The sequence below is a fragment of the Podarcis liolepis genome, assembly GCF_965112155.1.
Source record: "Podarcis liolepis genome assembly, chromosome: 1".
Taxonomy (NCBI): Eukaryota; Metazoa; Chordata; class Lepidosauria; order Squamata; family Lacertidae; genus Podarcis; species Podarcis liolepis.
In genome coordinates this window covers 116703647-116726657 of record NC_139554.1, presented here as the reverse complement: position 1 = coordinate 116726657, position 23011 = coordinate 116703647, and the positions used below count along the sequence as shown (strand labels likewise).

At 44.2% G+C, this 23011-nt stretch overlaps 1 protein-coding gene across 3 annotated transcripts in view; it reads left to right on the top strand.

The window, feature by feature from the left end:
* Nucleotides 1-23011, top strand: part of RAPGEF4 (Rap guanine nucleotide exchange factor 4) — a 166137-nt gene that overhangs the window by 104231 nt on the left and 38895 nt on the right. For all 3 annotated transcript variants that reach the window (XM_083467925.1, XM_083467926.1, XM_083467927.1), the window contains 8 exons: nucleotides 1771-1954; nucleotides 10860-10944; nucleotides 11847-11907; nucleotides 13792-13868; nucleotides 15266-15412; nucleotides 16971-17089; nucleotides 20497-20585; nucleotides 22151-22229. In XM_083467925.1, the coding sequence (XP_083324051.1) occupies nucleotides 1771-1954; nucleotides 10860-10944; nucleotides 11847-11907; nucleotides 13792-13868; nucleotides 15266-15412; nucleotides 16971-17089; nucleotides 20497-20585; nucleotides 22151-22229 (841 nt within the window). The remainder of the gene's footprint in view (nucleotides 1-1770; nucleotides 1955-10859; nucleotides 10945-11846; nucleotides 11908-13791; nucleotides 13869-15265; nucleotides 15413-16970; nucleotides 17090-20496; nucleotides 20586-22150; nucleotides 22230-23011) is intronic.

Below are 23011 nucleotides of genomic sequence, written 5' to 3'. Positions count from 1 at the left end.
TAATTAATTTAAAAAATATTTATTTTCTATACCCCCTTTCATCAAAATATCTCAGGGCGGTTAATGTCCATTTCTTTTGTAAACTGGTGGGATTTTGTTGAATAGTTGACTACCACCCATTGAGTTTTATAGCAGTAAGGAGGGTTTTTATTAAATAGCCCCATACGTACATGTGCGTAACTCTAGATTATGTGATGCTTTGGAATTGTGCAATGCTAACAGTGTCATGGCACTTAGGAACTTGCTCATAGATAGATAGAAATGTTTGGTGAGATAATGGCCCTCTAAGAACAACAACAACAACAACAACAACAACAACAACAACAACAACAGCAACTTATTATTTATACCCCATCCATCTGGCTGGGCCTCCCCAGCCACTCTGGGCGGCTCCCAACAGAATATTAAAAACACGATAAAACATCAAACATTAAAAACTTCCCTAAACCAGGCTGGCTTCAGATGTCTTCTAAAAGTCAGATAGTTGTTTATTTCCTTCACATCTGAAGGGAGGGAGTTCCACAGGGCGGGCGCCACTACCGAGAAGGCCCTCTGCCTGGTTCCCTGTAACCTCACTTCTTGCAGTGAGGGGTAACCTCACTTCTTGCAGTGAGGGAACTGCCAGAAAGCCCTTGGTGCTGGACCTCAGTGTCCGGACTGAACGATGGAGGTGCAGATGTTCCTCTTGACTATGCAAGGGCAGAAAGAGCACGCCAACCCCCAACATTCCTTTGTGTACCAACCCTACTCCTCCACTGCCAAATTTCGTGCTTATCTCTGAAGGGGCTTGCATTGCCAATTGCAAGGAGGCCCGTAAGCATGTACACCCCTTTTGTGGTCAGACTGAATGCATGAAGAGGCAAGTGTGTCTTGACTATGCAGGTACTACATGAGAAGGATTTATGCTAGCATAATGGGGATTTACCCCTGCCCACACACCCAGTTGGCTTTGGGGAGTTGGGAAAACCACCAGAACAGTGCTTGAGGGGAGGAGAGGGGTGCATAGCTGTCAACTTACAGATTTGAAAATAAGGGACCAGCAGCCTTGAAAATAAGGTACCAGCAGCCAAAATAAGGGACCTGCAGCCTCACCTGTTCCAGGCACTCCAGTCTTCCTGTCCTCCTGCAGTCTGGTCAAACTCATGCTGGTAGCTTCGAGAACACTGTCCAACCAACTTTGTAACCAGAGGTTTAACTGAACAGAATCTGAATCACATGCACCACAAGGCCTATGCAGCCTCAACTTAAGATGGCTCCCCGGCCTGGCTTTGCACTGCAAATTTTGCAGCAGCACGTGCAACAAAATGGCGTCCAGCATTCAAACACCCCCTCAGCTTGCATTAACTAGCCACACACAAGGCATGCAAGCCCCACCCCCCAGTCGTTCTTAGACTTCTTATTGGGTGAGCAACACAGCCAAGCAACACAGTTGGAGCCTCCCTCCTCCCTGGCCGGCAGGGAGGGAGGCAGAGGAGCTGCTTCCTTTGAAATTTAAGGGACATCATTTAAGGGACATTCATCAATAAGGGACAGCAGCAGGACATGGCTCTGGAATAAGGGACTGTCCCTTCAAATAAGGGACACTTGAAAGCTATGGAGGGGTGGGGATCATTCTCTCTGGCAAGCCAAAATGCTTGCCCTGATGCAATGATCAGAAGACAGTGACTTTGAAGTTCTCCCATTGGAGAACTGGGCTTCCGGGCCATGATACCTTATTTAAGCTATAATGCCTTCCTGTGCTAATGGTTACATTCGTATTGATGTTTTCAGTGGATCAAGAACAAAACTTCCAGGACAAATACTTGTTTTATCGGTTTTTGGACGACGAGCATGAAGATGCCCCGATGCCAACTGAGGAAGAGAAGAAAGAATGCGATGAAGAACTGCAAGACACGATGCTTCTCCTCTCGCAGATTGGACCAGATGCCCATATGAGGATGATCCTCAGAAAGCCGTAAGATAATCAACAATTACTGACTTGTCTCTGACAGCAGGTTGATACATGAGCCTTATTCCCATTGCTAGATAACTAGGTTGCCACTTGCCCTTCAAGAACACTATGGCCACAGTCCAACATTTGCCTGACACCTTTCTCCTGTGAGAAACCTACTTAGGATAGGATGATTTGAAAGGACAGGATAATTTGAGGTTGCTTTTCAGTTTCTTCCTTTCTTTAAAAAGCCAAAGGTAAAATAAAAGAGAGGTGCATGCAGCTTGGAGCTTGGCTGTCAGTGTAAGAGAGAGTACAGTGGTACCTCGGGTTACATACGCTTCAGGTTACATACCCTTCAGGTTACACACTCCACGAACCCAAAAATAGTGCTTCAGGTTAAGAACTTTGCTTCAGGATAAGAACAGAAATTGTGCTCCGGCGGTGCGGCAGCAGCAGGAGGCCCCATTAGTTAAAGTGGTGCTTTAGTTAAAGGTTAAGAACAGATTCAGGTTAAGAACGGACCTCCGGAATGAATTAAGTACGTAATCCGAGGTACCACTGTATGAAGCTGTTTTGGATAAGTTTGTTGATTTCTTCCAGCAGTCTCTTGAGGAAAGTCGCTTGCAAAGATTCCTTCAGCTTTCTGGGTCCTTCTTGTCCTTACCCCTTTGCTTCCCTTCTCATCTCATCATCCTGAGTATGAGTCATGCTGTCATGTAGCCTTTGTATTTTAAGTTGCAGGCAACTATTGCAATATCCCTGTTGTATATGAATACCTTAAGATCTTTCTCAAAGGACCAGTTCTGCCTTCTCCACTGTCTGCAGGATGTTGGGAGGCCTCAAACAGTCAAGGCCTTTCCATCTTTGGCACCAGAATTGTGGAACTCCTGGAAGACATTCTGTTAATTCTCTTCCTTCCCTTGATGTATACAAATAGATTTATGCTATTTGTATGTGATGTGAAGAGAAAAGAAAAGAGGGTACACTATTGTTTTCACACTTAAACCCTCTGCTTGTGAAAGCCAATGAGCTATATTAATAGATGAAATAGGGGTATCCTTTCCCTTTAATATATCTATAACAGAGTCGAATGTCTTCCTTTGCTTCAGAGTAGTTACAATAATATTTGAGAGGAACTGTAGCTCTCTATACTTTGATTTTATTTGGGGGGAGGGGATTATGTCCCACTGCATTCATAATCAGCTCCATAGATCTAGACTAGACACCTATCTAGACTCCATGCACACCTAAAATGGTAGCCAAAAATTCTTCCAAAAGTTCCACAGAATTTCCACCTCCAAATTTTACCTCATGTGACTTTTTGTATTTGCATACAGATAACATAAAACTACCATACTTTCCCGTCTATAAGACGCCCCCATGTATAAGACGCTCTCAAATTAAAAAAATGGGGGAAGATGGCACAGAGTTGTTGAGCTTTTTTAGGGGGGGAGCCCACGGTTGTGGAGCAGGTTTTTTTTTGGGGGGGGGGTGGAATGCCAAACCAAATATCACTCATCCAACTGGGAAACCCTAACAATCGCAAGCAACACAAGCCAAATTGCCGACCACTGCATTGGACAATCTACCTGGGTACCAAAAAAAACCCCCATGGGTCTCAGATGGCCTTTTCCATTTTTGCTGGAGTATGGCAAGACCTCTGACCCAGCAGAGGATTTGAGTTACCTTAATGGGCCTTGTTCTTAGAAAGAAGCAAGTAAGGGCATAAGCCATTGGCTGGACTGTACCACTTCCAACTGCCACTGGGGGTCCATGTGAGAATACAGTCGTACCTTGGAAGTCAAAACGTCTTGCAAGTCGAACGTTTTGGCTCCTGAATGCCACAAACCCGGAAGTGAGTGTTATGGTTTGCAAACGTTCTTTTGGAACCTGAATGTCCGACACAGGTTCCGCAGCTTCCGATTGGCTGTAGGAGCTTCTGTTCGACTTCCGAGGATTCCGTTCGACTTCTGAGGTACGACTGTACTCCACTGTTCCCCACATATGTAAATCTATATATGAGGGAGAAAAGTTCTAATCTCCTCCTCCTCCTCCTCCTCCTCCAAGTTTGAGTATGGTCCCTATCATGTTAGTCCTGATCTGTAGTCCAGACACAGATTTATTGTCTAATATGTGGGAACTTGCCCTAGTTTTGACAAGTTATCCTGGCCATACGATGAAAGTTTACAAGAGGTGTAGAATATTGGCTCTGTATTGGCTTGAAATAATACTTCCTATTTGCATATCGGCACAGCTGCTGCCTTTGACATGCAACTCTCCAAGAGGATGCAAAAAACTCGCATAATTACCGTGAAAGAAATAATGCAATTTCAAAAAGAAAGAAAAAACATGCTGAAAAGATCACTTTGAGCATTTGATTGTATAATGACGCTGTTGCTTTAAAAGGTGCTTTCTATTGTTTCCAATTTGAAACTCACTTGCAGAATGTGTCACTTGTTTTGACAGGCAACTTTAAAAATTCTCTATTTATTACATTAACTGCTACGTTTTAACTGTCAATTGATGAAAGAAAGCCTGTAGTGTTGTTGTTTTTTTTAAAAAAAAGAAGGCAGAAAAGAAAGCTGTAAGGGGGAAAAATTGGCAGACTCTTGTTGCTATTGGTAAGGTTGTTTCTCTCCCTGCCACCCGCCACATTCCTTGTTAAAAACATGCATTGCTAGAAATGTAAAATTAGCTTCTTTTTCAGTGCAAGCAACAAAGCTACGAGTAGAAATCCATAGTTATGCGCCTAGAATTTTTTTTTTGAAAGCTGTGACTTAATTTTTTAAAAACTTTATTTAAAATTTAAATGACAACCTCAATTGAATTTTTATTTACTAATCTGTATCTAGCTGATTGCACAAATTCAAGCAGTTAAAAACGATGAATCAAATCCAGTATTTAACAAGGAAATTGCTAACTGTAATACACAGTTGCTGTGTGATGAGGCTATGGATCCTTTCTTGCTACTGTGCCCAGTTTTCCAAGTGCCGTACTGGGCATGTTACAAGATCTCTTGCAGTCTTTAAAAATACTAATACAGTGGTGTCTCGCAAGACGAATGCCTCGCAAGACAGAAAACCTGCTAGACGAAAGGGTTTTCCGTTTTGGAGGTGCTTCGCAAAACGAATTTCCTATGGGCTTGCTTCGCAAGACGAAAATGTCTTGCGAGTTCCTGCGGGGTTTTTTTCCTCTCCCCCCCCCTTTTTCCCAAGCCGCTAAGCCGCTAATCAGCTGATCCTAAGCCGCTAAGCCGCTAACGGGCTTGCTTCGCAAGACGAAAAAACCGCAAGACGAAGAAACTCGCGGAACGGATTCTTTTTGTCTTGCGAGGCACCACTGTAGCAGTTATGGGAAAGCCCGATTTTGATCACTGGGGGGAGCAGATTTACTCTTTTTTCAGCACCGTTTTTCTCATTAAAATCCCTTCTCACTATCAGCCCTTAAGGTCAAGACATACAGAAGGCCAGTATCAGCAACCTATGGGAATGTTTAGGGATGCGGGGGAGGATATATTGCCTAAGATATCCTATCCCAACTTGTCTTTACAAGTTCAACAAAATCAGCAGAGTTAACATTCCCCTTTTTTTAAACACATGCACAGCAGATAGCCTGTTCAGACTCGTTAGAGTCTCTGTAAATATTTCCTGGTATTTTCCCTGTTTAATCCCTCCTAAAATAAGACTCTACACAGTCTTCTGTATAAAACGTTTACTCACAAGTAATCATCTGTTCACACAAAGGTTCCCAGAAGGCAGACTTAAAAGGTTATAACATAGTTTAAATGTGGATCTCCTTATGGGAGAAAGCCCGGCTTTTCTTCTCTTGGGTTGGAGCCAAGGGTGCATCTTAGTAGTGCTGTTATTAAGATGGCGTCCATAGAGACAAGAGGAGACAAGATGGTCGCCAGCCTGTGGTTCTGGTTCTTTCTACTCCATCTCAAGTTACACATAGGAAGTTTCGTCTCAGTCCTGGAAAGCAGGAAGTTCCGGCTGGAGGACTGAGACAACCGTCATGTCTACTCTAGCAATGTTGTGTTTGATTGCACCTGATTCTTACATCCCACACATCCAACACATTTTGGCAAGTACTGTGGCAAGTACTAGCCCCAGCAGGGCCCACAGGGGCATCCCCTTGCCTGCTCAGCCCAGTGGCGGAAGAAGGGGGTGCGGTGACAGTGGGTTGACCCGGGTGTCACTACTGAGGGGTGTGACAAAATGGCGGGCAGCATTCACCGTGGGGCCTGCAGGATGCCCAAGCCACGTGTCTCTCCTGGGAGTGACGTGGTGGCTTGGGTGCCCGCAGGATCCATGCTGCCCCAAACGGTCCGCCTGCTGCCTCCCCCTCAGCTGTAGGGCAGCTGAGTGGGATGAGGCAGGCAGACCCCTCGGAGCATCCTGCCCCGGCTGGCCCCACATCCACGGGCGCAGGCCACATGCGCCGCCCCAGGCGCCCGATCGGCTTGCTCCACTGCTGGCTCACCCCCCAGAGTATTGCACACAAACACGGCCCATTAGGGATGGTGGAAGCCGCAGCAGTGCTTTTGCACTCACCAAACACCTCCCCTGATCTAGCTGGTTGGCTGACATACCCAATGGTGGCACAGGAACTGGTTATGAGGGAGCCAGGTCACCACTGTTCTGTTCATATAAAAACAGCGTGGAAGGGAAGGTGGGAAGTCAAGTTATAAGAGAAATGTATAACATATTTGAAGTTTGAAATTAATTACAGTGGTACCTCGGGTTACATACGCTTCAGGTTACATACGCTTCAGGTTACATACGCTTCAGACTCCGCTTAACCCAAGAAATATTACCTCGGGTTAAGAATTTTGCTTCAGGTTGAGAACAGAAATTGTGCTCTGGCGGCGCGGCGGCAGCGGGAGGCCCCATTAGCTAAAGTGGTGCTTCAGGTTAAGAACAGTTTCAGGTTAAGAACGGACCTCCGGAATGAATTAAATACTTAACCCGAGGTACCACTGTAGTTAAAGTTATGAAAATGTAATAAAAAAATTATTTATTTTTTTAAAAATAAGAGTTTGGATTTGATATCCCGCTTTATCAATACCCAAAGGAGTCTCTAAGCGGCTAACATTCTCCTTTCCCTTCCTCCCCCACAACAAACACTCTGTGAGGTGAGTGGGGCTGAGAGACTTCAAAGAAGTGTGACTAGCCCAAGGTCACCCAGCTGCATGTGGAGGAACGGAGACGCGTACCCAGTTCACCAGATTACAAGTCCGCCACTCTTAACCAATTCACCACACTGGCTCTCATTTTGGGACACATCACTACAGTTCCCTATACAATGCCTGGCATATAGTAGACCCTAAATAAAATTATATTGACTGCCATCTTGTCCTCTTCACCCTGATCTTTTTTCTTCTTGGACAGAGGTTTATTCAAGTTTGCAGTAAGAACAGGGATAAGCAGGCATCGTGAGGCACAGCAGTGCTTATATACCGAGATACAATTTTCATTCTTGTCCACATGGCAGCAACAGAGAAACTCGGTGTCTGTGACCTTGATAGACTACTCAAGCAGCCAACAGTGTTTATTGATCATGTAATTTCAACCAAGCTCTCCCTTCCACTAATGTGTAGTTTGCTTCTCCCGGAACCTCCCATTTACTTTATCTTGGGTATAACTAAGACATAGCTCACCCAACAGGTTTCCTGCAGAAAGTAGGTCTTCACACAGCAGGATCCGAGAAATCTACATCATTGGTGCACCACACCGCTTAATATCTTCCCATACCTGGACAAGCAAAAGTCTGAGCTGCCTCTGCAACAGACCGTGTGACATTTTCACTCGTGTTAAAGGAAAGCTTAAAGTATATATGAATCAGAACGGCCTGTCTACCAGATAAAAAGCAGGTTGTTAATGCAGTGGGAATTTAGGGGCTTATACCTGTGTGGCTGATTACCAAAACCAATCAGAAAACACCCCAAATGAATGCAAGCGCGCTCACACATAAAATAAAAAGCACATTTGCAACTGCACTGTTGAAATACTGCCAGCAAATAATAAAAAGATGATATCCATACAATTAAAAACTTCTAATGAGGTGCTGCTTTTAAAAGGTTATGATGACATGGAAAGGGGGAAAACAGAGTCAGCGTTTTGATCTTGAGCCTGCCAATCTTCAAATATGCCCAAGTAGCAGTCACATTTGCAATTATCACCAGATATGACTTTCCAGAGCAGCCCTTTTCTCGGTCCAACCAACAACTGATGTGGATTTGGTGGGAAATCAAGAAAGGGCCTTTTTAGTGGCTATATCCAGATTTTGAAAATTCATTTTCAAAGATGTTCATTTAGCCTCCTTGTTGCTCAGTTTCTGGCAGGTGGCAAAAAAACCTTTTTATTTAAACAGGGCTTTTTCCCTTTTGCCTGTTTCGTTGTGTTTAATCTCTGTTTTAAAATTTAACTATGTTTTTAAACTGGCTGCCATCTGATCTGCTTTTTATACAGTTTTATGACTTTTATGTAGATTGTTTATTTTTAATGGTGGAATTTATTAATGTTATACTGCAAACGTAATAAATGAATGAATAATAAAACATGCCTTTGAATGGAAAAATCTAACCATAGTCTGTTTTGCCGATGAAAATTATAACAACAAAAAAGATGTTTCAACTAGAGATACAGTTTTATATGTCTTTTCATTTTGCTGTTATTCTGTGCTACTTTTCAAACATGTCCCACTGCAAGTTAGTAAATGTTTTGCCTGCATTTTAACCGTTTTGCAGACCCAATCTCGCCATGTTTAGTTGGAAGAAAATTCCACTGATTTCTATAGTATATACTTCCAAGTCTGTGTGCATAGGATTCAAGTTATTTAGCAGAATAGTGTAGAATCAAGTCCAGTCAAAGGCGACTATGGGGTTGCTGTGCTCATTTCGCTTCAGTCTGAGGAAGCCAGCGTTTGTCCACAGACAGCTTTCTGGGTCATGTGGCCAGCAGGACTAAACCACCATGACAGAAACCAGAGCGCATGGAAACGCTATTTACCTTCCCAACACAGCAGTACCTATCTATCTACTTGCACTGGTGTGCTCTCTAATTGCTAGGTTGACAGGAGCTGGGACAGAGCAATGGGAGCTCACCCAGTCGCGGGGATTCGAACTGCTGACCTTCTGATTGGCAAGCCCAAGAGGCTCAGTGGTTTAGACCATAGCGCCACCCGCGTCCCCACCAAAATCTCCCTGTAGCTGTACTAAAGCAGCTTTTGCTTTATATCGACTAACATAAGACACTCATAATGTAATGCTTTCTCTCTCGCACATGCACACACAAAATGCAGTTTCCTGTGTGTCATGATATCATTGTCAACTGGGCTTTTCAAACACGGCAGTTCAGCCGAGAGATCTTGACTTTTTTGCAGACTTTTCTACCACGAAAAGGTATTCATCGGCCAGAAATTAAAAGCGACTCTTCATTCAATACATTCCAATTAGAAACCGCCACCCCAAAAAAACCTGCTTTGAGATTCTGGCTCCAGAAAAGTTTAGCAACTCTGTTATAGGCATACTTGATGAAAAATAGCTTCCTTGACAGATCTGTGAGGTAAAGTCACTTTAGATTCCAAATGACCTTTTCCGGGGCTACATCTATTTAAATGAGAAATTCCAGCCCACTTCTTTTTTGGCAAAGATGAAATACCGTAACTGCTGAGTGAAAAGATTGCCGGGTAGTGCCACAAACCTTTCTCTCTCTCCCTCTCTCTCTTCCTCCCTCATACATTATTTATACGGTCGGTTGCAAAGAAGGGAACTTCACACAGGCAGCAAATACACCTCTATTTAGTGTGACTCTTCTGCCCAGGACGATGAGAAAATTTCTTTTGAGTTTTGAAGCATTTCAAAGCAAAGTCAGCCATTTTGCAGAGTTTTTGTTAATAGAGAGAGAGAGAGATGGAGAGAAAAGCGCCCTGTAAGAATGTAAAAGGAACCTTGCTAGAGTAGACCAAAGACCTGCCTAGTCCAGGACTCTGTTTCTCCACAGTGACCAATCAGATGCTTCTGCGAAGCCCTTAACCAGGACATAACACAATGGTCCTCTCCTGCTGTGGTTCCTTAGCAACAGGTATTCTCCACGTAAAGGCAGCAAGCCCAAAATTCCTTACCCTAGCTATGGAGAGGTGGGAGTTATCTGATTCCAGGTAGAGATCATTTTGGGGGATGCTTTGGTGAGGTCAGGTAAAGGACCCCTGGACGGTTAAGTCCACTCAAAGGCGACTATGGGGTTGCGGCGCTCATTTCGCTTTCAGGCCGAGGGAGCTGGTGTTTGTCCACAGACAGCTATCTGGGTCATGTGGCCAGCATGACGAAACTGCTTCTGGCACAAAGGGACACTGTGACGGAAACAGAGCACACAGAAACACCGTTCCCGTCACAGTGGTACCTATTTATCTACTTGCACTGGTGTGCTTTCGAACTGCTGGGTTGGCAGGAGCTGGGACAGAGCAATTGGAGCTCACCCCGTCGTGTGGATTCGAACCACCAACCTTCTGATCAGCAAGCCCAAGAGGCTCGGGTTTAAACCACAGCGCCACCCGCGTCCCTTTACCCTTTGCCTTGCTTTGGTGAATACAATGGGTGAATACAATTAATCTGTTTGAAGAATGTGCAAGACTGCAAAATGCTCTTGTATGGAAGCAATTAGTTTTTAAATCGGTTAACTATGGTCAGGTAGTATGGTCTGAAAGCCCATAAAGCTGCCATCTTGCAGAAGTTGATTAGGGCTGGATCTGATCATTGTCTGGACAGCTGACTTCCTGTCACCTTGGGTTCTTTGACGAAATAAAGGTAGAATATAAATATAAGACCACAAACAAACTCCTCTTATGGCCAAACAGTTCACTTAAATTTAGTTTGTGATATTCTGTTGTTACTCAGTTTGTAATATTTGTGTATGCTTTATCATAGGCCTGGCCAGAGAACTGCTGATGACCTAGAAATTATATATGAAGAACTTCTGCACATTAAAGCTTTGTCTCATCTTTCAACAACAGTGAGCATTTTATATTTTGTGACCCTTAATGGCAAATAAATAAATAAATAGAATTGTAGCTGACCGATGCCTCCCTTATATGGGTACAAAAGGGGCATAGTATTGGATTGTGAGGACAAGTTCTGTCCCAGCCAATCATTTTGTTACACATTCATGATGATTTGTGCTCATGATGGTATCTGGGCAGTTACACACAATCACACTTTAAATACTATTTGCACCTGAAAAATAAGTTTCAGGGCAGACTTACCACTTCATTTTCCATCGTTTCATGTCCCGTTAGGACCTGCTGAAACCCCAGCACTTTTTATATATCATGAATATTCTGGGGTTGTATGAGTTTTGTTGCACTATAGTGCCAGAGTGCTCCAACAGCAATAACCCTTGGGGAAGGATTGCAGAACAATTTACAAAGCGGAATTAGGTGCGAACAGTCTAGTATATATATATATACCATTACTGTCTTGTTGTTGCAATGACACGTTGCAGAATATACTTCAAAAACAAAACAAAACCCAGCCATATATAAGAGTGACTGGGTGGGCATGTGGTGTCCTCCATATAATTGCATTTATACAAGGAATTTGTATGCTCTTGGGTTTGATTATGTTGATCCCATAGCACTATGTCAGACTGCTGTCTGCCACTTTCTGCTAAATCCTACCAAATTATTTAGAGAGTCATGTACTTTCTGCATGACTTCTCATACTCTCTTTGCATTCCGCAACAGATGCAATAGCGACCCTACACTGACAAAGATGCTCAACGCTGCTTTCTGTGACTGTTTTGGCACCCGTTCCCTTCCGAACCCTCCCCCACCCTTCCTATGAGTTGATATATAACTACACAAGTCGAGGATGTAAAAACAAAACTATAATGCTTGTTGTTTGTCTTGCTTCAAGGTAAAGCGGGAGCTAGCAGGTGTTCTAGTGTTTGAGTCACATCCCAAAGCAGGAACCGTCTGTAAGTGAAATTAATTTTACCACAGGTTTACACTTGAGCTAACTGTATTGACCTAATTGCTTTTATAATAATAATAATAATAATAATTTATTATTTATACCCCGCCCATCTGGCTGGGCTTCCCCAGCCACTCTGGGCGGCTTCCAAAAGAATATTAAAATACTATAATACATCAAACATTAAAAGCTTCCCGAAACAGGGCTGCCTTCAGATGTCTTCTAAAAGCCTGGTAGTTGTTGTTCTCTTTGACATCTGGTGGGAGGGTGTTCCACAGGGAAGGCGCCACTACCAAGAAGGCCCTCTGCCTGGTTCCCTGTAACTTGGCTTCTCGCAGTGAGGGAACTGCCAGAAGGCCCTCGGTGCTGGACCTCAGTGTCCGGGTAGAACGATGGGGGGGGGGGGAGACGCTTCCTTTTGGCACTGCAGTTGAAAACTCAGGACCCGAGGGCAAAAAAAAAAAGAGCACAAAACCTTAAGGAATTTGCTGGGCCATTTGTACTGGGGTTGTGTATCCCATGTTAACCTGAGTGGCTGAGCACAAGAGTCTTTTACCTGATTCTGGACAATTCCACCCCCTGCCCCCCCCCCACTTCCATTGCAGTTCTGTTTAACACAGCCCACAAAGTTTGGCAGATCTCCTCAAAACCCTCTGGAGAGAGTTTGGAGGTGGGTTACGAGGGGCTGTAGGGAAGAGGGTAAGGAAAGATCTGTTGCATGAGCTGTCTTCTGCAGGCTCAACCTTGGACAAAATCCAGTGCTGGTTTTTTTTCCTAGAAAAAGAGGTTCCAGAACTCACCATGAACGCTTCCCTCATTCTCTTACAAAGGACAATGGAGCCCACCAGAGTGGTGCTGGAACGGAGTTTCTCTTGAGTTCCCCTGAAAAAAAAAGCCCTGGATAAATCCCATTATGTATGGGATGAATTTATTTATACAGTACTCGGGTCTTTGTTAACCACAGGGAAGGATTCAATAGTCCCTTTTTGTTCTCTGTGAGAGTGAATTGGAAATGCCCACTTTTCAAAACAGGATGCTTATTCCATCCATATTTATTTGGTAGTATGTCATAGGGATCTTCATAGTGCATACTTCCAAATAATTTTGATTGGGAATAGCATTGTTAAGCTGGGACTGCACATGCAGCAGAATGGATCGTACCATTTCAGACTTCAAATGGGGGGGGGTGATTTTGAATGCTCCCCCATGCAAAAAAGAAAAGTCCTTTCAAGGAAGAAGTCTTAGAAAATCAGGGAGAGAGGTTCTAGCTGAACCTACTTCCTGGTGTGATGATGATGATATTTATATGCCACCCATCTGACTGGGTTGCACCAGGCCACTCTGGGCGGCTCCCAACAAAATATTAAGAACACAAGAAAACATCAAATATTAGTTAGTTTTCTTCTCCCAGGGAGTTTTGACATATAGGAACATTGAATACTCGGGTGTCGTCGCAAGAAGTACAGCGGACGCTTGGGTTGCGAACGTGATCCATGCGGGATGCACGTTTGCAACCCGCAGCGGCATGTCTGCGCACGAGCAGGTTGCGATTCAGCATGCACAAAACGCGATTTAGTGCTTCTGCGCATGTGCGACCACCGAAACCCGGAAGTAACCCCTTCTGGTACTTGCGGGTTTCGGCGGGCGTGTAACCCGAAAAAACGTAACCTGAAGCAGCTGTAACCCGAGGTATGACTGTATCTTGTTTGTACTTTGCATTCTACCACCTCAGAACCCCAGTACTTCAATCTTCTCTGGATTCCACCCCCCTCCTGTTGTGCTTTTAAGGTGTTGAATGTTCTTCTTTTCTCAGTAAATAAATCTCATTACTGCCTCTCCTCCCTGGCCACTTTACATTATTCTCTCCTTCTCTTTCTCTCTTCTGCAGTATTTAATCAGGGAGAAGAAGGAACTTCTTGGTACATTATTCTGAAAGGATCAGTCAATGTAGTCATTTATGGCAAGGTACTGTTTTAAGATTCTTAGTATTTCTCATATTTCATGTATAGGTGATGCCCGGAATGGAACGCCGGCATAAAATGGTTCTCATTTGGATGTGCTTAAAATTATCACAGCTTGTATGTGTAAGAGAATGTGCACATGCAGTCATATGTGTGTTGTGAAAATGTTTGTTTTCGGCTGTGGAAGCAATGGGCAGTATCCAGCCAAATACCGTATTTTTCTGTGTATAAGACGAGGTTATTTTATTTTAAAATTATGCAAAAAAATGGGGGTTGTCTCATACATGGATAGTGGAGAGTTGGGATGGGCAATTGGTGGCTGCCACAAACAGGAGATTGTCAACAGTGGTTTTTTCCGGGTGATTGGTGGGTTGTTTTTGGCGAGCGTGCAGACGATTGGTGGCTTTGTCGATGTGTGTGGGATTGGCTGTGGCGGTCCTGCAGGTGACCCAAAAAAGCTCAACAAGTCTGGGCAATCTCTCCCCCCTCCCCCATTTTCTCAATTTGGAATCCCCAAAAAGAGGGACACGGGGGCATCTTATGCACAGAAAAATACGGTATATCCACTAGCACAAGGATGTCAGCTTAGCCAGTATAACTTCTCCTCGCTGTTCTTTACCTGTGCATCTCTGCACCCTCCCTTATTCTGTGGGAACCCCGAGAACGGATTTAGGGGACATACCCAACAGCTAGAAAAGGCTGAGAGTGAATTCCCCATTCCTAGTAGCCTGAACAGATGGATCTGGATTTAGAGGGCCCAATTGTCTCTTGTCAGCATAATACAGCTTCATGTGTCCAGTCCAAACAACTGTGGTTCCTTTGAAACCTGAAGTTATGCTGCAATTTATGTTACTATTTGCATACTGTGAGCCACTCTGATGACATATTTAAGAAAAAAAAAGTGGCATAGGAGATTTTTTAATAAAATAAGCCAAATATTTTCTTTGGTGTTAAGGAAAAACTAGATACAATTAAAAACCCCTCTTGTCATTATAACAAATGGGACTTAACAGTGCAGTCTGATAGCAGGCAAGAATACATATCAGAAACTGGCAGTCTGTTGTTCAACAAACTTGATTAAAAAAAATTGACTTTAAAAAAAAATAAAGAGAAAGTTGCCACCATTAGCAGAGCCAGAAGTCTGTCTGTCTCTGAAACAAATTTCAGAGAACAAACCCCATTCTTTCTTTGCCCTTGCCTTTCTGTAGCATTAGTAATAACCAGCTGCCATGTATTGTCTTCTCATCGTTATTTTGGCTGTTAAATTCCCTGCCAGATACATTTGTTATAGTATTTGGCTTAGAAATCCTGTGTTTGCACATGGAGCGTCAATGGGACAGACTCCCCAATTACGGTTTCTCTGTGTGAATGTGCTTTTCTTCTTCTTGTTGTTGTTTTTAGGGCGTGGTATGTACCCTACACGAAGGCGATGATTTTGGCAAGCTAGCATTAGTGAACGATGCGCCTAGAGCTGCTTCCATTGTTCTGCGAGAAGATAACTGCCACTTCTTGAGAGTCGACAAGGAAGACTTTAATAGGATACTGCGGGTAAGTTAAGAGTTGGCCCAACTTTTAAGAGCTTGCTCTAGAGCTCTTGTGAACGTTTCACAACTCTCCCTTCAAGTCTCCGCACACCCGAGGTTCCTTCGCTCATCTGTGCACAAACGTGAGCCATTGTTGGCAGCTGTTGCACCACTGGTGGTGTAAAAACAGTGGTGAAAGAGGGTGATGTAGTCTCTCCAGCTGTGGAGCACACTGCTGAACTTTGCAAAAACCATTGTGCTACACTTGGCTGTGGAGAGAATGATTATGACTGGAATAGGCTGTCAATCTTACTACTACTACTAGTAGTGGTCATGATAGTAGTATAGTGCTAATAGTACTACTCATAATTGGTTAAGCATTAGTAAGGAATCTGAATCCAGTTTTGTACTGGGGGAGAAAGGATTTAGTTGAAGTATTGTAAGGAACCTAAGGCGAAGCCTTCCCTTTGAACCACGAAAAAGACACCTGGGGAAAAGGATTAATTTTCTATAGAGCCTGGATAAAAAGAATGTGTTTAGCACTTCCGCTGTAATGAAGGAAGATTCATGGATAGATAAAGGAAGTAGAGAAAGCTGCTTAGGTTGGTTAAATCTTGACCTAACTGAACACAATGTTGTGATCTAAGGTCCTGATGACCCAAGAGAAGTTCGTTTGTTTACTGAATTTATATCCCGCCTTTTTCTCTAGAGAGCTCAAGGTGGCATACATGGTTTTGTCAGGAAAAAGCAGCAATGCAAAAGCCAGCTGCAGGAGGCTGGAATGCAAAACAGGATGTTGTGGTCTGGAACTGTACTAGTGGAGAAAGGGGGCAGTCCATTCTCCGTACTGAGCACCGGATGTTAGCTCAGAGTGTCATCTGACCTGTGCTGGAAGTACAGGGGAGGAGCAGTGACTCTACTGCCGGAGTCTGGAGGGTACAGACACGGTTTCTCTGTACTGCTGAATGACAGGAATAAAGACATGTAAAAAGGACTCCTGTCTGTCTTTCTTCCCCTCCCTGGGGAGTGCAGGGAGGGAGAGAAGGAGGAGGGTGTGTTCTCCTCACGTTTGAGGAGGATCGCTGATTTACGACCTTGCCTGCCGGGAGACGCAGACGGGAAGGTCAACAAGGATCCCAGCCGAATGCCTGGAGTGAGGCCAGTTTACCTCTGACTGCGGCTGGAATCCTGACAGGTTTCCCCCCTCCTCCTTTAATCCTCAGAACAACCCTGTGAGGGAGGTTAGGCTGAGAGATTGTGACTGGCCCAATGTCACCCAATGAGCTTGATGGCTGAGTGGGGATTTGAACCCTGGTCATAGTCCAACACTCTTAACCATTACACCACACTGACTTCAGTCATGCTGGAAATACATGGACCTTAAGTTAGTTGCAAGTTCCATACAGCTTGCCCCACAGATGCCAATAACACTAAAGGGCAGCTGTCTTTCCCGGGATGGGGTCCCATACTTTTTCTAGGAGTATAAAGCCATATATCAATGGCCTTTTAATTTTCATTTGCAGCATGGCTTTTAACCAAGTTGTTTCTATCTGGCGTGTTAATGATTAAAAATCATCTTTCAGGATGTCGAAGCAAACACAGTCAGACTTAAGGAACATGACCAAGATGTCTTGGTACTCGAGAAGATCCCAGCAGGAAACAGGGCTCCTAATCAAGGAAACTCGCAGCCTCCTCAGCACAAGTATGATTTAATTCCACAGTGTTGATGCAAGACTATGATTAACTCTTCCAAATGGTTTTATTTAGCCAATAGTCTTTTCTTCCTGCCTTTGAAAAGAGTGCATTATGTCGCATTTGAAAAGATATCACCAGCTGGTCACATGCCCTGCAGCGCACAACATATATCAACTTGCAAACGCATTAGCTGTGGCCCTTTAGCTGTCAAAAATCAACTCTAGGCAGGTCTCGCTGTAAATAGTGCAAAATCTGTTCACAGACCATAAGGAATGTTATTACTGAGGAGAGTAATTACTGATAAAAAAGCTTTTAAAACCACATTCGTTTTGCTATTAAGAAAACATAATTTATTATTTTCATTTCCAATTCCTAAAGTGCACATCAATCTCATTAGTCACTTTGCATCAAGTTGTCTGGCCCAACTCCTGCAGGGTAGGAATTGAGGATGTCCTGAAGGACTTCAGAGGTCTTCTAAAGGTTGCATAGGTACTGTATTTTTTGCACCATAACACTCACTTTTTTCCTCCTAAAAAGTAAGGGGAAATGTCTGTGCGAGTTATGGAGGGAATGCCTATGGGTGGCATGCCTACGGATTTTCTTCCTCTAAAAACTACGTGCGTGTTATGGTCGGGTGCGTGTTATAGAGCGAAAAATACGATACTTATCTCCCCTTGCCTTAGGGGCTGCATAACTCCATACCCTCCAACATTTCTCCGATGAAAACAGGAATGTCCTAAGGAAAATTGGGACATTCCAGGATCAAATCAGAAACCAGGACAGCTTCTGTAAATCTGGGACTGTCCCTGGAAAATAGGGAAGGAGGAGGAGGAGGAGTTTGGACTTGATATCCCGCCTTTCACGCCCCTTAAGGAGTCTCAAAGCGGCTAACAATCTCCTTTTCCCTTCCTCTCCCACAACAAACACTCTGTGAGGTGAATGGGGCTGAGAGACTTCAGAGAAGTGTGACTAGCCCAAGGTCACACATCAGCTGCATGTGGAGGAGCGGGGAATCGAACCCAGTTCACCAGATTATGAGTCCACCACTCTTAACCCCTACACCACACTGGCTCTCATTTTGGGACACATCACTACAGTTCCCTATAAAATGCCTGGCATATAGTAGACCCTATAAGTGCCTATGAGTAATCATAAGCAGTTTTCATGTCTCTGGGATAATTGTTCCCAGTACACAAGGCACCAGTGTCTAGAACTGGCTTCTTTCATTTGGGAAGTGGCAAAGGCTGGGAAAGGCTTAAGAATTGGGAACGAATGACCTGAGATGCAATTTGGGTCTGTTCCATGTTCCCCAATGCTTCCTCTCTCTTGCAGTGTTCAAAGGGATGTTGCTAGCAGAGCCCACTGTGAAGCACTCTCTATGCCCCTCTCCCTTTACGGGCAAACACATCTTCTCTTTGCCGACTGATCTCTTGCAGAGTTCTGCTGCCAACTAGTCTCCAGGCACCGCAAGCCACTTCCACAATTTCGTTTCCACTTTCATATTGAAAGTACAGCAAGCTCTCTCTCTCTCTTTCCCTGCTTCACTCCCCAAGACACACAGTTAGTATCTCTGCAAGTATCTCTCTGTGCACTTGGCTTAACAAGGGGTTTGCATTCTTGGGACATCAATGCAGCTCTTCCCAAAGGGCTGGCAGGTAAAAGAACCGTATGATGGCCAGTCCTCAAAGTGAGGAGAAGCTCCCAGGAGCTCAGCTCCACTACTTATTTCTCAGCAGGAGCTTTTTTTTTATGGGGGAAGTTTCCTAGATTTCCCCCTATACTTGAGCGCAGTAAAATGATGCAAAGTTGTAAGAAGAACCAAGAGGTTCACTAAAATAAACCCATTTACTGCGGAAGGAAATAGGAAAGCTTAATAGATAAGTTCCTATTTTTCTCAATAGTTTGATGCTCAGAGAAGTGACAAATGGGGCCTGTTAGCTTCTTTCATGATGGCTGCCGTAGCTACCATTTTTCGAGGGCTACTTGAGGATACGAGCCAGCTGGCTCAATTTGGGGAGAAGGTACAGATTTCCTAAGGACCTTTCCCCTCATAATTCAAACGCTTACAGCAGCAAGAGGCAACTCCATACATGACCCACCCCTCCTCCCTTTTCGGATCACATCTTAGCTGTTGCCATTGGCCATCGCAGAGCATTGGGCTAAAGAGAGAGAGAAAGAAATCAAACACACTTACAAAAGCATAACGTAGGAAGATGACCACACAATGAAGCATCTCGAGAAAACATCATGGCTTGGATCCCAAAGCAGCACATCACAAGGAACTTCATTCTGATCAGGGCTAGCTTGACTATGAGGCAAAGTGAGATGGCGGCCTCAGGTCTTGGATACTGGGTGTCTGTTCGTGAATGAGTTGTGGGAGCCTCCACCCCCACCCCCCGCCATTCCTCCTGAGATTCCCCCATCCCACCCCCAGTTGTGCACTTCTGCTGGAGGACAGAACTGTGCCGTGTGGCCAGTTCTGCAACCCCTAGGTTTGTCTGCTGCCCTTGAGAGTGGTGGAGGACACTGTCCCATTGCCAGTGTCACAGTAAGATTCAGTGGCCAGCCTGGTCTGCTTCTGTATGTAGAATGATGGTTGGTTGGTGTGTGTGCACGCGCGCGTTCGTGCGCCATCTTGCCTTTAAGTCCAGAGAGCAAAGGAGCTGGCCCTGTTCCTAAACGTGCATGTTTCCCACCCCAACTCACCCAGCGGCCATATTGACCATGCTTTGGCTCTCTTCTTGACTGTTGTAGACTGTCATGTGGAGGGAGACTGGCTAATTGAGAACAAATGGGTCACCAGCCCACCAGCCTCAATCTGCCCCTCAACCAACTACCTGCCTTAACATTCTGCCCATCCAAGGGGCAGCACAGCCTGCCAGCTTCCTCCTCCTCCTCCTTAGTCTCAGTGTTGTCTCTTGTAGAAAGAGGAAGATGAGGGCAGAGCTAGAATGAGTTGGCTCTGTCTGTCATTGGCTCCATCTCCGTCTAATGTGGGCTCCTTGCTTTCCACCCTACTAGCCCCAGCAGGGAACGCCTGCCACTCAAATTGTCTAGTGGCAGGTGCTTGTTTTTGGGTGTCACTATTGCGCCCCATATTTCCACTGCTCTGCTGGCAGTTTTGTTCCCCTCTCCTGTAGAAACAACTCACTTGTCTCTTTTTTTTTGGCCCTTTTTCTCAAATTGAAGCTACTAAAACAGGTCACATTGCAAGCATGTCATATTGCAAAACGTATGCTAAAATCAGTCAAGATGTAAAGATATTCTACACTGGGTATCTTTCCTATGCTAAAGCTTTACACACACGTGTGTGTATGTGTGCGTGTGTGCTTTGTTACACTCGTATTCACCTTCTCTTTCCAACAAGCTCAGAGTGGTTTTTTAGGTCACTGTTTCTTTTCTTCCTTTACTCAGGTATATCGTGATGTCAGGAACGCCCGAGAAAATTCTAGAACACTTCCTCGAAACAATGCGTCTCGAATCAGCATTAAGCGAAGGAACAGGTAGAATGTTTAAATAAAGATGTCGGTGCAGCTGTAGATCAACGTAAGAAGTGAATGCTGCAACCGGACATTTCCAAACTGCAGTCATTTGATTTAAACTGGGGCTTAAGCACCCAGATTCTTTGGCCGAGAGTGCGGCTCGGTCTTGCTTTTGTACTGAGTGTCGCTGTTGCATTCAGTGTGTGTTAGAAAGAGCTACAACCTTGAAACAACCTTTCGGTGGTGCCCTAAAAAGTAAGGGAGGGCTAGTCTCAAGTTTGCAGCTTCTCTTAGGGACATTTTGTTTTATTTTCCAAAACCTTCCAGTACAACTTCACTTTTGAAACATATTTTGAATCAATCCTTTTCCAAAATATCTTGGGGCAGTATTCCATTTGTTAGCAGGCAACTAGAAATTTGAACCACAGCGTTTCTTTCTTTGCTTGTCAGATCACAAACATCTGCAATCACTGATCCCCCCCCCCTTTTGCATTACTTTGAAATTGTTTTTGTTTTGTTTAATCAGTTTGTTTGCATAGTAGCAGTGAAAACAATGCCCTGGCAAACAGCCATAATTTTTTGTACACTTTCCACTGAAATACATTTCCTTTTGCGTTAGAGGGCATTGGGGGACCACATAAATTTGATCTGAGCCAGTTGATTTCAGGGAAAATATCCAGGATTAAAATGATTCATTTTTTTCCATGAAAGATTTGACTGATTGGTTAAAAACATATGAAAGTCACTCCCAAACACTGGAACTATATATTGCTCCTTCATATATCTAGCCCATACATCCAATCATCCCTGGTTCTTTTGCTTGTCTTCTAACTTACTGCTAACAACATACAAGCCTCCTTTCTTAATACATATAGCTCTTTCTCCTATTCCTAAGTTCCTCATTTCCTTGCCACTTTCTTCCCTATCACCCTTAATTTTCTTCTGCTTCCTCCATCCATCTGTCTCATGAGCCTCTGCTTCCACAATCCACTCCCTGGACCTTGTGTCTGTGTTTAATTCCCCTAATTCCTGTGCCCTCTTCTCCCAGCTCCTAGTCAGAGACATCTTTAGCTAGAGCTCTGTAAAATACTTACAAGCAACCCATGGCATAGCAACAGCAAAGCCAGAGGCATCTTCTTGTGGCCTGTGTTGCCCTTAAAAAGGCAAAAGGAAGAAAGTTTTTTTGGAAACAATTGTTGTGTGCAGATAAAAGGGAGCAGACAGGAAAGTCCCATTTTGCAAGCAGAATGATCCTTGCAGTTCTTAGGATCCAAGACAAGTAACTGTAATTTACAGTGCAATTTTATATATGTCTATTCAGATGTAAGTCCCACAATATTCAGTGGGGTTTAAATACATTGAGTATTGGACCTGGGAACAAGTCCTACTGAACTCAAAGAGACTTGCTTCTGACAAGACATGTCTAGGATCGCACTGTTAATTAATTGCTTTTAATGTGCAAAACACATCTGGCATAACTCTTTTTGTGCTGTTTACCATGGAGGAGGGAACCATATATTTTGCAATGGTGGGAAATTATATTGGTATGCAGGAGTATAACGTTCTGTTACTTTTGATTTTCACAGATGCTGGTGTACTTGATTTTGTTATGATGCATTGCATATTCATGCCAAATAATCAGCTTTGTCCGGCTTTGATGGCTCAATATCCTTTTTGATTATTATTTTTTAAAAAACAACGAAAACATATTAGACACCTAATTCGGTGGTAAGCAAGGCTGGCATCAACGCTTGGCGTGGTTGGGAAACTGCTGAGCTACCACATCCATCAGTGGACCCTTTCTGACAAGAAACCCCATGGAAGTTAAGCAAGAAAGTCAAGAAGGGAGAATCAACTCTTGGAGCGTTAGCTCTTTTTCACTTTATTCATTTTGTTACAATGCTGTGCTGCGTTTCTCAGGATTAAGTCCCACTCTGTTCAATAGGATTTACTCCCAAGTCAGGGATGCGTGTGGCGCTGTGGTCTAAACCCCTGAGCCTCTTGGGCTTGCCGATCAGAAGGTCGGCGGTTCGAATCCCCGCAACGGGGTGAGCTCCTGTTGCTCGGTCCCTGCTCCTGCCAACCCAACAATTTGAAAGCATGCCAGTGCAAGTAGATAAATAGGTACCGCTGCAGCGGGAAGGTAACCGGCGTTTCCATGTGCTCTGGTTTCCACCAGGGTGTCTCGTTGTTTCAGAAGCAGTTTAGTCATGCTGGCCACATGACTTGGAAAGCTGTCTTTGGACAAACACCAGCTCCCTCGGCCTGAAAGCGAGATGAGCGCCGCAACCCCATAGTCACTTTTGACTGGATTTAACCATCCAGGGGTCCTTTCCCTTACTCCCAGGTCAGAGTACATAAGATAGGAGCCTGTATTAATCATTCCAGCATCATTCATGGTGGAACTAAACTCTCAAGCCGTCTCATTCCTAGAGCAAGATTAACCA